Consider the following 16,872-nt stretch of genomic DNA (forward strand, 5'->3'; position numbering starts at 1 on the left):
GGATTGTGCCAAATTGTGCACCACCACTGGACATAACTTATGTGAAATGTATTTGGCTAGAAACACACATTTGATTAAAGCCTGTTAGAATCACGTTTGAGTTTTCATAGTGTAATATGTAAAATATCAAACTCCTGTGTGTTCATAACAAACTACTTTCATATCAGTTGTAAAGGACAGTGCTGTCAGTATGCCATTGGCCAAGTTGACAGATTGCATAATTCACCAAACAAAAGAAAATTACTCACTCAGGATATTGTGGTATGATGATTTTAAGGGGCTCATTTGTTTCACAGTTGGATTTACAAGCACAAAGTTAGTATTATAAACCTCAGTGGAAAGTCACAGTTTAATGTTTATTAGGTTTTAGTAGCTTTTTTAATAGTTTGCCATTACATGGAGATATATTATTCTCCTTTTACACATCCTATTGCTTTGAAATATGTACTCGATATCAATGGATTTTTGATTATAGGCGGCTATGATTTTACCACATCTCTGCTTTAATTTCGAGTAATTTATGGCAGTTGGAGCAGCGAACAGTTCTGACATTATTACGCCCACTACAGACTGTAATGGGAAAACCACAACAATGACATCTGCCTCTATAAGCCTAAAGAAATGCATACGTAATTTATAATAGTTTAGATACAACAGAAGGGCATTGTCCCGGAGCAGGTAACTTCATGACCAAACTCATACTGGTGGGACAGCAAAAGCGCATAAACTTTCTTAAATTAATCAGCGGCAGGGTCTTTCTTTGTGTTACACTAACTAAAATGATTCCGTCATATTTTTATACGGCGCATGACACTTCGATGTTTCCAACGTGAGCTCCCTTTCTGAAGAATTACTGCAATTCGATCCCTAATCTTGTTTTATGTCGTTCTGCTTAACAGCGTCCATTGACGTCAAGAAAATAAATCAAAGGTCTATGCTAGCACTTCCCAGCCAGAGCCAGCAGGGATTTTCCCAGACACGTGATATGTGACTCGTCGTTGGGTCAAAGTTGAAGTTTAATGTTTTGCAAATGGCGGAAGGTGTAAACACAACTGTTCAACACAAGCTGTATAGATCTATTTAAAATGACGACTGTAGACTATGAACGTTTCGACAGTCTGGAAGGATGGGTAGCAATAAAGAGTAATATCTTCGAAGAAACCGAGACATTTAAGCTTGGTTTTATAGTACAGTGGAATGTTATCGAATGCAAGTTTGCGGTCACCTGTCACAACAGGACCCTTCAGCGACAGAGACGAAAAGAGGAGCTAGCTCTCGCAGATACTCAGACCAGCTGGGCCGGACTGTTCTCGGTCGATGATCTTAAAAATATCCATAGGCAGTTTACAGGTGTTAGCGATATTCTACAGCCATATTTCCCCAACTTGGCTGATTTCGAGGGGGGAAACATATGGGACATTATTTTTTTGAACCGCGCTTCCAGCCAGGACGAACCCGAGAGGGATTTGGATACACCTTGCCGACAACTTGAGAAATATTTCTGCACTGCTGTTGATGTATGTGGTCGGAAGATTGTGCTTGATTCTTTATTTATGCAGGATGAACGAGATGTTGAAGAGTACTTCGAAAACCTACAAGAGTTCAAGAGGAAAACGATGCAAGATCAAGTTGTCCGAGCAAAAGATAATCTGCGGAAGGTGAGCTGCTCTTAGATGTTCTTGTCTATTTTTTGTCTTTGCGGTTTAACTCCGGACTTCTCTTGCTATCGTTAAGTTTACTATGTACAGCGCTGGACCACATACCTTGCCTGCAGTTGTGTCACAGTGTTTTTCTCAATATAAGTCTTCAGGTTCATATTGTTTATGAAATGAAACTAAAGCTTCATTTTCATGTACGCCGACGTTGTCCCAAAAGCGTTCGTGGAGCTGAACGCAGCGCAGCTACGCGTATAATTTGTTCAAGACGTACATTGAAAGTACGGATCAAAGCCAGGGCAGGATGATTGTTTCCTTTAAGTCACATGACAACACTATTTCACGCTGGCACTCACGTATGGTTAGTCGATAGGTGGCGCTACTTAAAGGTGGCACAAAAAGACGTCCTGTGCACCCTATGGCACATGTAACTGCACGGTACTATGGATTGTTTATTTTACATTAGCTACTCGATCAATTTAGAAAATGAAAACCACGAGTAATCTCATAAACTGCTTCGAGGTTCGTCTGGACTTGTGAATACCGATTCGCTTTTTCAGTGTTTTACTCAAAGTAAAATATTTGGCATTTGTTGGCAAATTATCAGTGTTTACAGAAATAATAATAACAACAATAACAATAATAACAATGGCTTGCATTTAAATGGCGCTCTTCTCGTATTCAAAGTTCCTTACATAGATGAGGGGGAAACTCCTCAGCCACCACCAATCCGTAGCACACATGCGGGTGATGCACGGCATTTATTTTGCGCCAGAGCACTTACCGCACATCAGCTACGGTGGAGAGAGAGATAATTATTTTTATCCAATAAAACTGGGGGATGATTAGGTGGCAAGTTCAGAGAGCTGGGTTTGGAATTTGGCCAAGATACCAGGGAACCCCTGCTCAAAGCAGTGAATCTGATGGGATCTATAATGCCCATGGCGCGTCAGGACCTCAGTTTAACGTCTTGTCTGAGAGGACGGAGTCTCCTGCAGCACAGTGTCTCCATCACTGCACTGGGGCATATGGGTTTTTTTGACCAGAGGGAAGATCGCCCCCTACTGGTCCACCAACACCACTTCCAGCAGCTGCTTAGTTTTGAAAGGTCTCCCATTGAAGAACCAACTAACCCCAAGCTCACACCAGCTTGGCTTCAGCCTTTTGGAAGAAGCAGGGTATGTGGTGGTATGGCTGTTGGCCTATGTGATGATGGTGACAGTCTGTAAACAGTCACTGTTAACTGCTGGATTGAGGGTTGACATAAAATTTGGAAGCTGCCAGTTTCCCCTTTGTGGTTCAAAAGCATTGTTTATTAACACTACTTTAGGCTACTGATTGAAGATTCACTTACAATTTCCACAACATTAATGAGGCTGCGTATTTAAGGAAAATTTATGTTCGAGATAATCTTTCTTAGTCTACTTGTTAGGATTAGGATAAATCCAACTGTCCATGTCATTTTAGTTGTGAATGGCAAAGTATTCATAACTGTAGCTGCAATTTGCATGTACAGGTGTGACTGTGTGCATGTGTGTGCATGCGTGCAAGCATGTGTTTGTTTGTGTGTGTGTGTGTGTGTGTGATAGGTTGTTTGATTTCCGCGTCCTGTAGCATTTGATTTCTCAAAGGCAGTCATACTTGTAGCATTTATTGTGCATTTATTGTTTTAATTTCATAGTCTTACTCAGAAATCACTGGTCAGTGATTTAACATGCAGCTGTTTTATGGTGAAATAGTGCCTCCTTTGATGCATGTCATTAGACCAAAGCATGTAACCGTAAAAAAGTAATGTACTTTTATGTACACAATTTCTGGATGAAATATGCACACTGCATCACATAACTGAGCATATTTGAGTTGACATGTAAAACGGGTGTTAGTTATGAACTTCTGCACAGGATTTGAATACCAGGCAAGGAGGATTCTGGGAAGACATTAATGAACCTAGTGTTTTCACCCAGTGCTAGTGTCAAGCTTTGTGCAGATCTGATATTTATGTCTTATATCAAGTTAAGGAAGGAAAAAACTGTTGGGCAGGAAAGGAAAAAAGGCACAGTCAAACTTGTGGACTGCAAATGACTACTTTTGATTAAGTGGTGGCTGACATCACAGGCTTTGGACCAGGCCACATGCTTGTCTGTGCTTTTCTAGAATCCACAGTGGAAATTGTGGCAATATGCTGATAAAAATATGTGGCAGGGCTCAGTCTGGGGGAGGGAATTGTGACAATCTGGCGCCACGCCTATACTGGTTAAGTAGGCACACACCCAGGTTGCCTTAAAAACAAATCAACCCACGGCTATGCATTTCTTTCTACAGTAGGGGTCTGACACACACACAAGTGAGACCGAGAAATGCACCAGAAGTGACAGAAACTAAGCTTGTGTATGTTGATTGATTTGTTTTGTTTTTGTTAATTTGGTCTCTTACGTTTTGTTTGTTTATTCAAATCGCTCTCTCTGTCTCTCTCTAGTAGCCCAATACAATTCCTGTGAAAAGCAGAATTACCGCGTCTCCCTGTGTCCAGTTGTTCTCTCCCTCACAGGAGCCTCAATCGCCGTGTGACATTATAGGCTACAACTGGGAATTCCGACGGTTGGGGAGAAAAAGGGGGAAGTGCCATTAAAAATGAAATAACATCAGGCTTTCTGCTACGTGGGTTTGGAAGGCTAATAAATCACTGAGAGGAAAGGATTCCCCTGTCTGCTTGTTGAGGGTTGTCAATTGTGGTTCTCGCTATTGTTCGGCTTCAAATTCACATTCTAAAAATACGGAGATGGAGTCATTTGACTGCCTCTGTATTGATTTTGATAATCGGTGTAGTCCCGTGGGTGCGGGGCGGATTTGGTGATGGATTTGCACAGTGCTCCCATCTGCGTGGGAGGAGCGCGGAGCTCCTGTGTCAGTCAGCGCTCGCATCGCCGCGCGGTCCTTTCAGGTCGGCGTCCGTGGGCGGCCCACAATGGCTGATTGCGAGAACGCTGCTTCAGACCGCCACATGACTCACACCGGCGACCGTTCTTTCGCTTGTCAGGCGGCTCGGGAGTTTGTTATAATAAGCTTGGCTTGTGCCGCGAAATCGCTGGACTGCTGAAACGAGTCGTCTTTCTTCCGAGAGCTGAATTTCGGGTTGCGTTATTGAACCTGCAGGGGTGCCTCGGCCTGTGTGTAATGATGCGCACTGTCCACATCTCCCATTCTCTTTCAGTTTGCCCAATTTTCGGGTCCAAATGTGCTTTCCGGCATGTTTTTACACAGTCCTGACCTAACAGACACAAATGTTCCATGCCGTGCCATGAAATACTGGCCTGTAAGTAGCTAGTATTTAGCATGTCAACTGGTGTGATGTCCTAATTACTCTTAATTAGCAGCCACACTTTGCATCTTGGTTTAGGTCTGAATGGACGCAGCTATTGATTAGGTCCACTGAAGGATCTAATTATACTTTTGCCATTTTTAGATGTTGAATTGAGGATTCGGGATTGGTTTTCTGTTCAGGAATGTATGCATCTCCACACACTAAATTCTGAATATTGGTTTATTGTTACTGGAAGCATTCTTGGCCCCTCTTTCATCTCGTTTTGTATCTTCAGTTTCCTTTTCAAATAGAGCACTTTATTACTGCATTAATTTGTGGTGTATCTAAAGCACTGGTTTTTAAACCTTTTAGTATGGGGACCCAAATGAGTAAGTTAGTACCTTTCAGGGGCCCTCCAGATACACCTACAAGCATGGCCTAATGGATTACAGACTCATTCCGGGACCCACCTCATACATTCTGCAACCCATTTTGGGACCCAACCCATAAATTAAGAAATTGTGATCTAAAAAAGATATTTATTACTCTTTCTATTGCACACAGGTCTTTTTGGTAAACATATACATTGTAAACCTTTATACACGCTTAAGGTGGCAGTCATTTGTAGAATTGTTTTTGCCATAAGGATTGATACGAACATATTATAATGTGTTTTATGTCTCTTTTATAATGCTGAATTATGATGCAAATACCAAACTTTTCTTACAGATCCTCCTGCAACATAAAACAACTGACAAGCTAGTCCTCCTGTTAAAGATGTATGAAGAAGAAGATGAGGCTTACAAAGAGCTGGTTACCACGGCTACACTGTTCTATCAGTACCTGCTGCAGCCTTTCCGAGACATGAGAGAACTGGCCATGCTGTACAAAATGGAAATCCTGGTACGGTTACTTAACAGTTTTTTTTTTTCACTGTTTCATAAGATCTAGTAAAAGAAGGAGTAATAAAAAGACATTGACTGAGCTGGGGAAGAGGAGTTCCTTCATTTTTCATTCTGAATGCAGGAATTTCTCTTTCTGAAGCAGGATCGTCTCTGCATGATTTTACTGTTAGGGTTAAACACTGCTGGTTTAGTCAAATAAATGTCAATAGTGATGACTTTGATAAATCCTTATGAATGAATGCTTTTATAGCAGTTACATTGGTTGATTTGCCCATCTGGTAAATGGGGACATAGAGTCTAGTCATTACAAGATTACATGAAATGACTGTATTTGATCAGAATGTTCTCATTGATTAGCCGCTTAAAATTGAAATCATAATTGGAAACATTCGAAATGCCATGTTTTTGTTGCTTTTGTGAGAAGGCAACGCATATTTAGCAAGTTAAATAAAACCATAGCAATTTGTTGATGCAATCACAAGCTCCAGTGCATACCAGGTCATCCTGACAGAGGAGATTAATCAGAAACAAAAGAATAGTGCCGCTGTCACATCCTCTGGTTATATAGTCCTGTAACTTAGACTTGAAAACGCAAACAAAAGCAACAGTAAGCTAATAAAACTGGTGCGGCTTTTGTCAGTTCTGCAGTATTCTCCCTTTCTTTTAATTGTGTTTTTTATGAGTGTGTCCCCCATGTTACTTGGTGTGCTCCTGACTTAGTGTGTGTATGTGTGTTGGAGGGGGAAAGGTGGATACATACCTTATACATACATTTAGCAGATGCTCTTATCCAGAGCGACGTACACAACATTTTTACATAGCATTTACATTGTATTCAGTTATACAGCTGGATATATACTGAAGCAATGCAGGTTAAGTACCTTGCTCAAGGGTACAACGGCAGTGTTCTACTGAGGGATCGTACGGCAGTGTCCTACTAGGGAAACTAACCTGTGACTTTTAGGTTGCAAGACCACCTCCTTACCCATTACACTACACTGCAGTTATACTACTCCTGCAATGTTTCAGAAATCACTGGAATTTGAAGAGTTGGGCCCCAGGAGAATAGCGGTCCTGGAGAAAGAGGCTGAGGACTGGAGGAAGAGGGCCGAGGACGCCGTGAGCTCCATACAGGACATCACCGTCAACTACTTTGTGGAGACGTCGAAGGCGCTGGCAGGTACGGCGGTGCGGCCCAGTGCCCTCGCGTCCTCGGCCATGCCACATAAGAGCGCTTGGCGCTTGTTTCTCTCCTGCTGCTCGTTTTTCTCCTGCCGCTCCGTCCCGATGTTAGCCGTCGCCACCGCCGCGTTGTGAACATTTCCATGATGACTCTCTGCTTTCGTCAAAATAACGGCAAATTGCAGAACATCATATGATCAGTCTGAGGTCGCTGCTATAAAAGGCTGTGGACCTGTTGAGCTCATTTAGTGTGAAATTGCAGTGCTGAGCTCCTGTGGCTTCCTGTGTGGTTGATATGTTGTAAAACAAATACAACTGTCTGCAAAAATTGTGCAAAGCATATAGAATGCTGACCGTGGTCAGGATTCCTGCAGTACTGGTAATACCACCCAAGAAGGGCGGGTTTCTGTTTGGAGCGAATTCTCCACCTCTGCAGTAGAGTGTTTCTTTTGATGAATTTATTGTTATTAACATAATTTATTGTTAACATACTATTTTACTTAGCTAGCACTCTTATCCCAGTCAAGGACTCTGTATCCAGTCTCCAAGTTGAGCTGAGTGTTCTGCTTATGTATTTCAGCAGATATTAATGTGAAGTATATAAGTGTTTGCTATGCAAAACAAATATGGCCTGGCTGTTTTCCTTCCTTTAAATTGGCATAATCTTGGCCACATATCGCCCTTGACTTGGGCTAGAAAAACACTTGCTGTACACTGGATACACACCATGTGCCTCAGTCCTTTTTCTGTGGTACCACCGCAGCTGCATAACTACTGATGCAATTCTGGTTAAGCACCTTACTGCAGTGCTGCATCTGCGATTTAAGTTTAACTTTTAGCTTGAATTTCTTCACCTCCTATGCCACACTGCTACCCTGGTGATGTTGTTTGGTCACACATCACATGGGTGTGGAAGCTCCCTCATGCTGGCCTGGTGCCATGTTGGCAAGTCTGGCCTGGAGGCATGATGGGAAAATGGGTGTGTCCACAGGGATGCTGAAGCAGATGGAGGAGGACAAGCGGAGGTTCGGCCAGGCCTCCTGGGCGTCGGCCGCCCCCAGACTAGAGAAGCTCAAGTTCATGCTGGCCAAGGAAACCCTCCAGCTCATGAGGGCCAAGGAGATGTGCCTGAACCGCAGGAAGGAGGACATCAGAGAGAGGGTAAGGAGATGCATGGGCCGCGGGCCGGGGGCGAGGTGGCGAGGTGCGGGGCGTGGCCATCTGTCGGAGAGGGATTTTGGGTCCAAGTCTCCAGACCGAGGAGCAGCCGTGCGTGGGGAGGCCCCACAAAGCTCCCAGCTGACCACCAGTCTCCCCGCGGAGACGGTCAGCCGAGGGCAAGGGCTGGTGCGAGTCCAGGGACCTGCTGGGGGAGACTCTGAATACATAGACCATCATCCTCCGCTTGAAATTTGTATACTGTGAGCTATTGAGGACCTTTCTTAAAAGGTACAACCACGGTGTTGTAGATGGGGTTCAAACTTACTACCATATGGGTCCTGTGCATTCTTTACTCCCTTAAAGAATTGAAATATACTGCATTATACTGTAAATATATGGAATCTTTGAAAAATATAATGATAAATGTATTGCACTGCAGTGCAATGTGTTACATAATGTAAATCAACAGTATTTTATATGTATTTGCCAAAATATTGTGAAATGTTGCGAAATCTTGATCATGTACTTATTTTAATATATTTTGAAATATATTCCATGCTACTCCCCTGCGCTAATACCCAGTGAGTCCAGCAAGTATAGAAGCTGTAGCATTGCTACCTGTGCGCTGTATTCCAGGTCCTTTGTTATTGACTCACCAAAAATAAAGAGTGAAATAACACTTGACACAATGATCGCTTTGGCACCTGGTGGCTGCTCGAATATGATATAAAAATAGCATTGGTGAGCCTGTTCTCAGATCCTAGCAAGTGTGAATAAAGACGTGTGCAATAACAGCACTTGACATTTTGCGTCGGTTGAAATTCGTACAGGGCTCTGGTACACATTTCCTGTCACAGCCGTGTGGATCCAAACAGGGCTAAATCAATTTTAAATGCTCCATAGATTTGCTTTACACAAAACAACGGCTTGTTCTGTGGGGTGGCTGGTCTGTTTTGCAGTTGTCACCGTTGAAGGGTTCTTTTTACGGCAAATGTGCTGACTCTACTGAGAGCCTGGTCTTTTGAAAACGGCTGTGTTCATTAGTGGCCTGACACCTTGGGAATGGCCTTATCCCAGACTGACGACTGTATTTTACTGCCCCCATTAAAGCGGTTTCTCTTTGCCTCTCCCACTTTGCCCATTGTCCCCATTTCAAACTGTTGTGTCAGACGCTCAGTGAAAGCTCATTGGCTAATGGCCACTTTCACATCTGTGCGCTTGTAAAAAAAACCATTTTCCTCAGATGTTCAAATTATTGCATTGCCGACCTTTGGTTTTATTTGAGTGAAGTTGCATGTGTTTGGCAGAGGATGCGGCGGCGATGTTTGGAGCAGAGCTCGCGTTTTACACTTGTTTTGGAGCAAGCGGTGGCCAGAGAAGGCTCAGTATGATTAGAATTTTGAGTACGTGTTTTCAGTCTTGCCCCTCCACTATGAAAATATTGCTGCAGTGCGTGCACCAAATAAAAAATGCAGGCTTCAGCAAGCAGACCAGAAGTCTGCTTAGGGATAGGTCACACTTGGCAGCGCCTCTCATTTGAAATGGTTGTTATTACAACCTTTAACATATTTTAAGCCCCTATTTTATTTTCTTCCTAATTTGCAAAGGCCAGTTGCAATTTAATGAACGTTCTCAGAGGAGGCAGTACTACGTTCTGAGATGGGGAAATCCCCACTGGCCGAAATGGCGCAGTCATAGTCATTGCTGCATACAGGAACAGCGCATTAGCAGGATGCACCACCGGAGGTGCCTCAGTCACACAGTTCAAATCCAGCCAACGCATGGGGCTGAAGTTTTAATCACACGCTGACACTCCGGCGGCGCAGAGCTGACAAAGGCATCTCGAGCACAGCGGAAAGCCAGCTGCTCGAGCAATCAAATAAAATGAGCGTACTCAACCTAAATTTAGCGAAGCCAACTTGATGGGATACATGCCCCCCCCCACCACACAATCCCCGAAGGCACAAATCCCCAGGCGCACTTTCCCCAAAGACAGGAAGTGCGCAGAAGAGTCCTTGGCCTTGCCTGGGTGCTCACACGGGCCTTCTGTTCCCCCGCAGATGAGAGGCCTCGCCGATCGGAGCGAGGGGACGGACTCGGTGGACCAGCTGGAGCTGCGCTATTACGAGGCTCAGCTGGAGCTCTACGACGTCAAGTTCGAGAGCCTGAAGAACGAGGAGCTCCTGCTGGTGGCGCAGATAGACACAGTGCGCAGGCAGATTAAAGGTATTAACGCTCCGGCTCATGGGACCTCTTTAACGGCTCGATGTCACGCGGGGGAGCTGCCGTTTGACGCGCGGCTTTGAAACAAGCCGCAAAATTATACTGCCCAAATGTACGCGGAAATGCACCTGTAAAGCAGGTTTGGCCGAAATGACGGTCTTCTCCCTCAAGATGATTATTCTGACTGTTCTTTTGACAGCTGTATGTCAGTTGGAATTTAAAAACATGTTAGTCCTACCCAGACTGCTAAGAGTGCTCTTTATATATCTGTGATAAGAAGCTGGAACAGCAGCAGAGCTTTTGCCCCGAACCATTGCTGCGCTGTGCATAAACAATGCCACCAATGTCCATTTACTTTCAGAAACATGCAAATGCTCCTTAATTATAGCTCTGGGAGAACGCAGGGTTTATCCCTCAGCATTTGCATGGATAAACATGCGTTTGACTTGGTACTTATTTTCGAAAGATGAAAAGGCTTTGGTCCTGGTGGCTTTCTTTTTCCACCCCTTGAATTCCATGAAGTGGAAAAGGGCGAGAAGGGCCCCTTGTCACTTCATGGAAGGTCTGAATTCATCAGTGAATGAGTCATACCTTTGCTGGAAATTGCAGCATTTTTCTCTGCTGAGCTAAAGGGGAAGGTGGTGTTCTGTGATGTAATGAGGCGCTGAATGAGTGAAGCACTTGTGAATGGCTGAAGGAAGCCTGCACTGGACAGAGTGAGTGGCTTGGTGAGTGCGTGAACGCTGGAATCTGATTGGGCGAGCGACCGCGTGGTTTGGGTGAACTCTTTGGGTGCATTGCAGAGCTGAAGGAGGAGGTGGTGTACTATGACACTTGCGAGGACCCGGAGGAGCTCCAGAGCTTGGCGGTGATGGGGGGGTCCCAGCGGGACACCAGCCGCCCCACCCTCAGCAAACTGAACCGGAGGCTGCAGCAGCTGGAGACCAAGAGGGGGTCCATCTGCGCCAGGCGGGCATACCTGCGCAACAAGAAGGTGTAGACTCCCCCCCTCACCCCCCCACCCCACCCGTTCTTTGAGACCAGGCCGGGAAATGCACTTTGTATTTAAGGCTTTCTGTAAACCAAAGCTTCTGACTCCACCCTGCTAGAGCCACAAAATTAATCTGTCCTTGCCCCTCGTTTACCCTCATCTTCGTTTTGAAGTTACTTTTCTGGTACGGACCCGTTTGCAAGGTAGCTACGCAGCCCGTTTATAGAGAACGGGGGGTTTCTGTCTGTTGATTGTTGGATGATGTGAGTGCATGACTGAGTGCACAAGTAGCGCTCCAAGCAGATGGGTAATGGGCGATCCATTATGGGCTACAGCTGCTTGCACATGCTGAGACTATTTGTGCAGCTTGCCGAAGTGCCTACGTTCTGCTCCTTCTGATTGCTTGGGCTTGTTTAAAGGGTTGGGGAAAAGGCCACACTCAGTTCAGCATGCTCACCTGACAGTTTGGTAGGTGTGGTGGCAGTGTGCTTTGGGTCTGGCCTGACCGGGCTGGTTGTCGTCCTCAGGACCAGTGCGTGGTCCTGCACGAGGAGAAGCACCAGGAGGCACAGCACAGTGAAGAGCAGTTCATCCAGCATCACGCCGTCCAGCTGGTGAGTCGCCATGGATACCGCTGCCCAGCTGTCCCCTGGCATGTGTGCTACTGTCTTTTGGTGATGTGTGTGTGATGTCTCTGTTAGTGATGTTTGTTGCTGTGTGTGCATGTGCTGTCGCTGTTACTGATGTGTGTCTGTGCTGTGTTTGTTATTTCTAGCATACACTACAGGATTTTTTGTCACAATTTTTCAGTTTTCAAAATCCTACGAAAATCCCTGGTCTTTGTGTGATTGCTGCGCACACTCTAACAGTTGTTTAATGTAAGACGGTCAGAGGGTCAATCACAGCTCTCCTGATCCAAGCTTAAGCTAGTGTGTGACTGCAACTTCAGGCATGGCTTGTGCTGTGTGTGACTCCCTGTGACCATAGCCTGTGACTACATGTTATGTGAGCATTCCTATGACTGGAAACCTTTTATAGGAGACCTTTTATAAACATTAGATGCTGTCCGTGGTTAGGATTTTGCAAATCTTGCACTGTACACAGGGCATATGTGTGCTTGTGCTCCCTTTTGGCGATGCGTGCATGTGGTGATGTGTGTGGCCTCTCTCGTCTGTGGAAGACACACGGCTTTCTTTAGCATGGCACACTGTAACTGGAAGCGCACATTCATGTTCATGAATATTCCGCTAATGCGTTCATTAATGTGCAAAATACAGTCATAGACAGTGAAGCAGAAATCATGATGGTTGGGCTAGTGGTTGGGTGGTAGCTAGCTGGCCAGGCTTTCTAACTAGCTAACTGGCTAACCTGCCATGCTCTCTATCTAGCTTGCTGACTGGTCTTTCTAGCTAGTTGAGGTGGTACCTGGATGGATACAACAGTAAAACAACTTTACCAAAAAGATAAAAGAACATTTGTTAGAGTCTTTCATTCAGTGGTATGTAATATTATTAATTCTGTTCCATCAATGACAGACATACAATAAAGTAATTGAAAAGTAATTTCAAGCTGAGACATTTCTAGTTGCCTCTCAACTGTCTGTGGAAAATGTTTTCACGACAACCTATGTTTAGAGAAACTCCCATTTGTTTTCTCATTTGAAAAGCTGCCTACCTTCCTGCTATTAGTTGGCTATTTTTTCAGTAAGCAATTTCCCTGTGTCAGGGCTGAATATGGGCTGTGAGGGGATATTTCTAATAAGCTGATGGCAAAGAACTGGAGGCATGCAAGGGCAGGGGGAGGCTGCATGTGTTGTCTCTGTCTCTGGTGATGTGAGCATGCTCAGTCTGTTAGCATTGTTGTGTTGTTTCTGTCACTGCAGAAAAGAGAGCAAAGGAAACAGGAGGAAGAGAAGAGGAAGGAGTGGGTGGACCAGGAGCGGGAAAGGACTCTCAGTAGGCTTAGGTCATTCAGAGAGGTAATGACACGTCAACCTCTCTCTTCACCGTAGGGCTTCTTGTGGTCATGTATGTCACAACCCTGTCAGCCTTATGGGTTTAGGTAAAGGGGCATTGGTTTTCTTCAGTTTAGTGCTAGCTGTAAGCACACACACGCTCATTCGCTGTCAGGCTTGATACAGACTGTTCTCTAAATCTTTCTAACTAGTCATGAATCACTGACACATAGGAACATTTTAAAAATGGACAATCATAGAAAGATTAATTAGAGAAAATTAAAAAAAGATTATAAGAATAATAAATCATATGGTAAGTTGCCAGTGCAATTTCTTACATCTTGCTGAATGTTTTTAAATCTCCTGTGTTTGACAGAAGAAACAGGGTCAATACGTGCTGAAGACTCCGGGCTCCAAGACAGCTGCCCGGAGCCCCCCAGCTACTGACCCCTCCCAGCCCCTGTCCATCATCAGTCTAAGCCCCTCCTCTGACAATGCTGGTGCCACCCCCACAGCCACGCCGAGGAAGAAGCGACAGAAGCCAAAGGACATTCCTGTCCAAATCTTTGTTGCGCCCGGACCTGGCACCGCCCCAGCCCCCCCGGATCAGGCTTCTGTCCCGACGCTGCCACCTCCGCCTCCCCCACCGCTACCCCCGCCCCCTCCCCCTCCTCTCCCGCCTCCACCACCTCCCCCAGCTCAAGACCTCCATGATGAAGAGCGGGACAAACCCATGCCCCTGCTTAGTGAAAAAGAAGGGACTCCATTTCCTGCAAAAAGCACCCTGAAGCAAAATATAGGTAAGTTGAGTGTCAAGTGCTACCATAGTTAAACTTCCTCTTGTCGCGTTGATATTATGTGACACTCAAAATTTTGTTTTAACAAAAATATTTCACAACACAGAAAATGAAAAAGTAAAAAAAGAAAAGCATTTCTTTGTTCAATGATATAATGAGAGAACGGAAACAGTAACAGAAGTTGCAGCCTCTGAGATGGAGAACACTACACAAGCTGCAGTAACATTTGCTGCCGTTACTGTAGTTGTCAGTGCTGCCATTAGTTTGCACGATCGGGCTGTCTCCAAAGGGACGTGTTCTGTAAACAGGAACATTTGCACAGGGTAGCTTCAAAATGAGACATGGTTTCAGCTTAGAGCAGTGACCTCATGACTGGTTCACTGCCTGGGGTCCAGATTCATAATGAATATTGGGAGCGGGTAGTGTCCGTTTACACATTAGACCTTCCGCTTCACTTCCTGTGTGCATTCCACAGAAACGAGCTCCTGGGATGTTTGACTGTCTGAGTGTTTAAGAGGCTTTCCAGACGCCTGCTTCTACAGTCCAGACTAAAGTCATTTTCCTGGTTCCATCCTTTCAGACGAGGTTTTCCACATCCATCAGTATCATGAGGGTGTCAAAATCAAAATAGAACAGAAAACGTATTTAGTCATCATACAGTCAGTGAAAATGCAATCATAAATCATGCACTCTTGCAATTGGTCATTCAGTTGAAAATGTATGTAAGAAAATTATGCTACATTATTATGCTACAAGTCACACATTATCAGAGAATCCAGTCCCGATGGGGATGCAGCCTCTAAAGCCCTAGCAGTAGTACCTGTCATTATGCAACCTGCATGCAGTAAAATGCTTAAGTATTGGGTTGTGTGAAATTGGTTGTTGTTCCCTGTATTTCAAATCAAACAAAGACGGTGAGGCAGTATTCACAATGTCTGCAATTATTTCATGTAAATTTTTTGACAGACATTGAACTATTATGACAACGGCATTCAATGAGTCAAGTCCCCAAGGGCTAATCCAATTATAATACTCCCTTTATACTTATTCAGGAATTCAGTATTTTTTAAATAATTGAAGTAAAAAAAAAGTGTGGATTTATTGAACGTCAAAAATTGTTAGTACTTGGTGTGTCTGCCTTTTGCCTTGATCACCTCCTGCACTCCGCTTGGCTTTGATTTCACCAGCTTATGCAACACCTCATCTTCCATTTCACCCCAGCACTTTCTCAACACTTGATGCCATAGATGACCTATTGATGTTACTTTATTTTGGCCTTTTCCCAATCTAACTGCTCCACAGATGTTCGGTTGTGTTCCAGTCTGTTGACTGTGGTGGGAATGCCTTCCTAATAAGCTCCCCTTGTTCCCAACAATGTATTCTTGAATAAGAAGTGCAACTGGAGCATCATAATTGAATTGTTCCTTGATAAATAATGGCAACGACCAGGAGCTCTGCCTGTGGTGGGAAAGCGGAGTAAGTCTCTTGTGGAAGAGCCCCCCTGTAGCCACGGGTTTATGGTTTGACCCGGTCTGTGCCACAGGCTCCATGGACGAGGTGCTGGCCTCGTTACAGAGGGGGCAGATGCAGCTGCGGAAAGTGGGCGCGTCCCCGGCCCAGGCAGCGAGCCCCGCCGCCCCGGAGGACCTCAGGGACAGCATCCTGTCGGCCATCCGCCGCGGCGTGAAGCTGAAGAAGGTGCAGCCCGGGGAGGGGGCGGGGAGGCCGGTGAGCGAGGGCTCGGACCTGGAGCAGAGCATCAAGGCCGCCATGCAGAGGATGAAGAGGGTGTCCTCGGACTCGGACGACGAGGACAGAGGGGACAGCCAATCCGGAGAGTGGGACGGTTAGCCCGGGGGCGTCCTAGCCAAACGCGCGTGGCGAACTATGAGGCCAACACTGTGTGACTGATTCTGTGCACCGAACATCGGTCGTGAGCTCGCAGATACAATATTTATTTTTTTGGCCTTTAATTTACATTAAAAACTTTTTTTAATGGGAAGATTTTGATAGAAGATTTCTGTTGTGTTGTAGAGAGAATTTAAGGCAATATCACACTTTTGGGGCCGTAGAGAGTTTTCATACAGACAGAGGTTTACAAGGTTATACTGTACCATGATATCAATGAATTGAAAAATTGCACTCGTATGTAATGAAGGAAAAACTGCAAACATATAATCAAAATTAACTCTGAAGGCAGTTATATTATAATCATAGACTTTAGTCTTAAAAATGAGAAAAAAAGCCTTAAGCAAGATAGGTCAAAGCCTTGGGAATACCGACCTTTCTCTTTATGAAATGAGAAGGCATGTCAGAGTTATGTCAAGGTTGTATAATCATTCATCTGAGCAACATTTTCCCCACCACATACTAGTGTTCTTCTTTTTAGTTCTTTTCCCAGTGCACTTAATTTGTCTGGCCTGTGCCATGTATTCTGAGAGGAAAGCATGAGGAATCATCTGCACTGCACTGACTTTTGCCTTTTTTTGGCTTGTTTATCGATAACAGCTTTATCAGGGTCTGTTCAAATGTCATTTATGTTAAACATTAAACTTTAAAAAGTCCCCTGAGAATTGCGTGATTCTGTTATCAGTCATTGCTTTATAGGGCACATGACTTCATTGGGTGCAGGACTTTCTATTTGATTATATAAGTCTATGGTCAAATTTACCGTAATATTGTGATAATCCCTCCTGTGGCTCA

General features: G+C 44.7%; 1 protein-coding gene across 1 annotated transcript; it reads left to right on the top strand.

Annotated features, from left to right (window-relative positions):
- The first annotated feature begins 955 nt into the window (after positions 1-955).
- On the top strand, positions 956-16,733 carry LOC135255411 (WASP homolog-associated protein with actin, membranes and microtubules). Its single transcript, XM_064336554.1, has 10 exons — positions 956-1,658; positions 5,686-5,859; positions 6,891-7,041; positions 8,035-8,204; positions 10,265-10,430; positions 11,231-11,421; positions 11,946-12,032; positions 13,301-13,396; positions 13,749-14,172; positions 15,713-16,733. The coding sequence occupies exons 1-10, from the start codon at positions 1,086-1,088 to the stop codon at positions 16,018-16,020; spliced, it is 2,340 nt and encodes a 779-aa protein (XP_064192624.1). The 5' UTR covers positions 956-1,085; the 3' UTR covers positions 16,021-16,733.
- Positions 16,734-16,872: the final 139 nt, after the last annotated feature.

This window comes from Anguilla rostrata, chromosome 5 (assembly GCF_018555375.3).
Source record: "Anguilla rostrata isolate EN2019 chromosome 5, ASM1855537v3, whole genome shotgun sequence".
Lineage (NCBI taxonomy): Eukaryota > Metazoa > Chordata > Actinopteri > Anguilliformes > Anguillidae > Anguilla > Anguilla rostrata.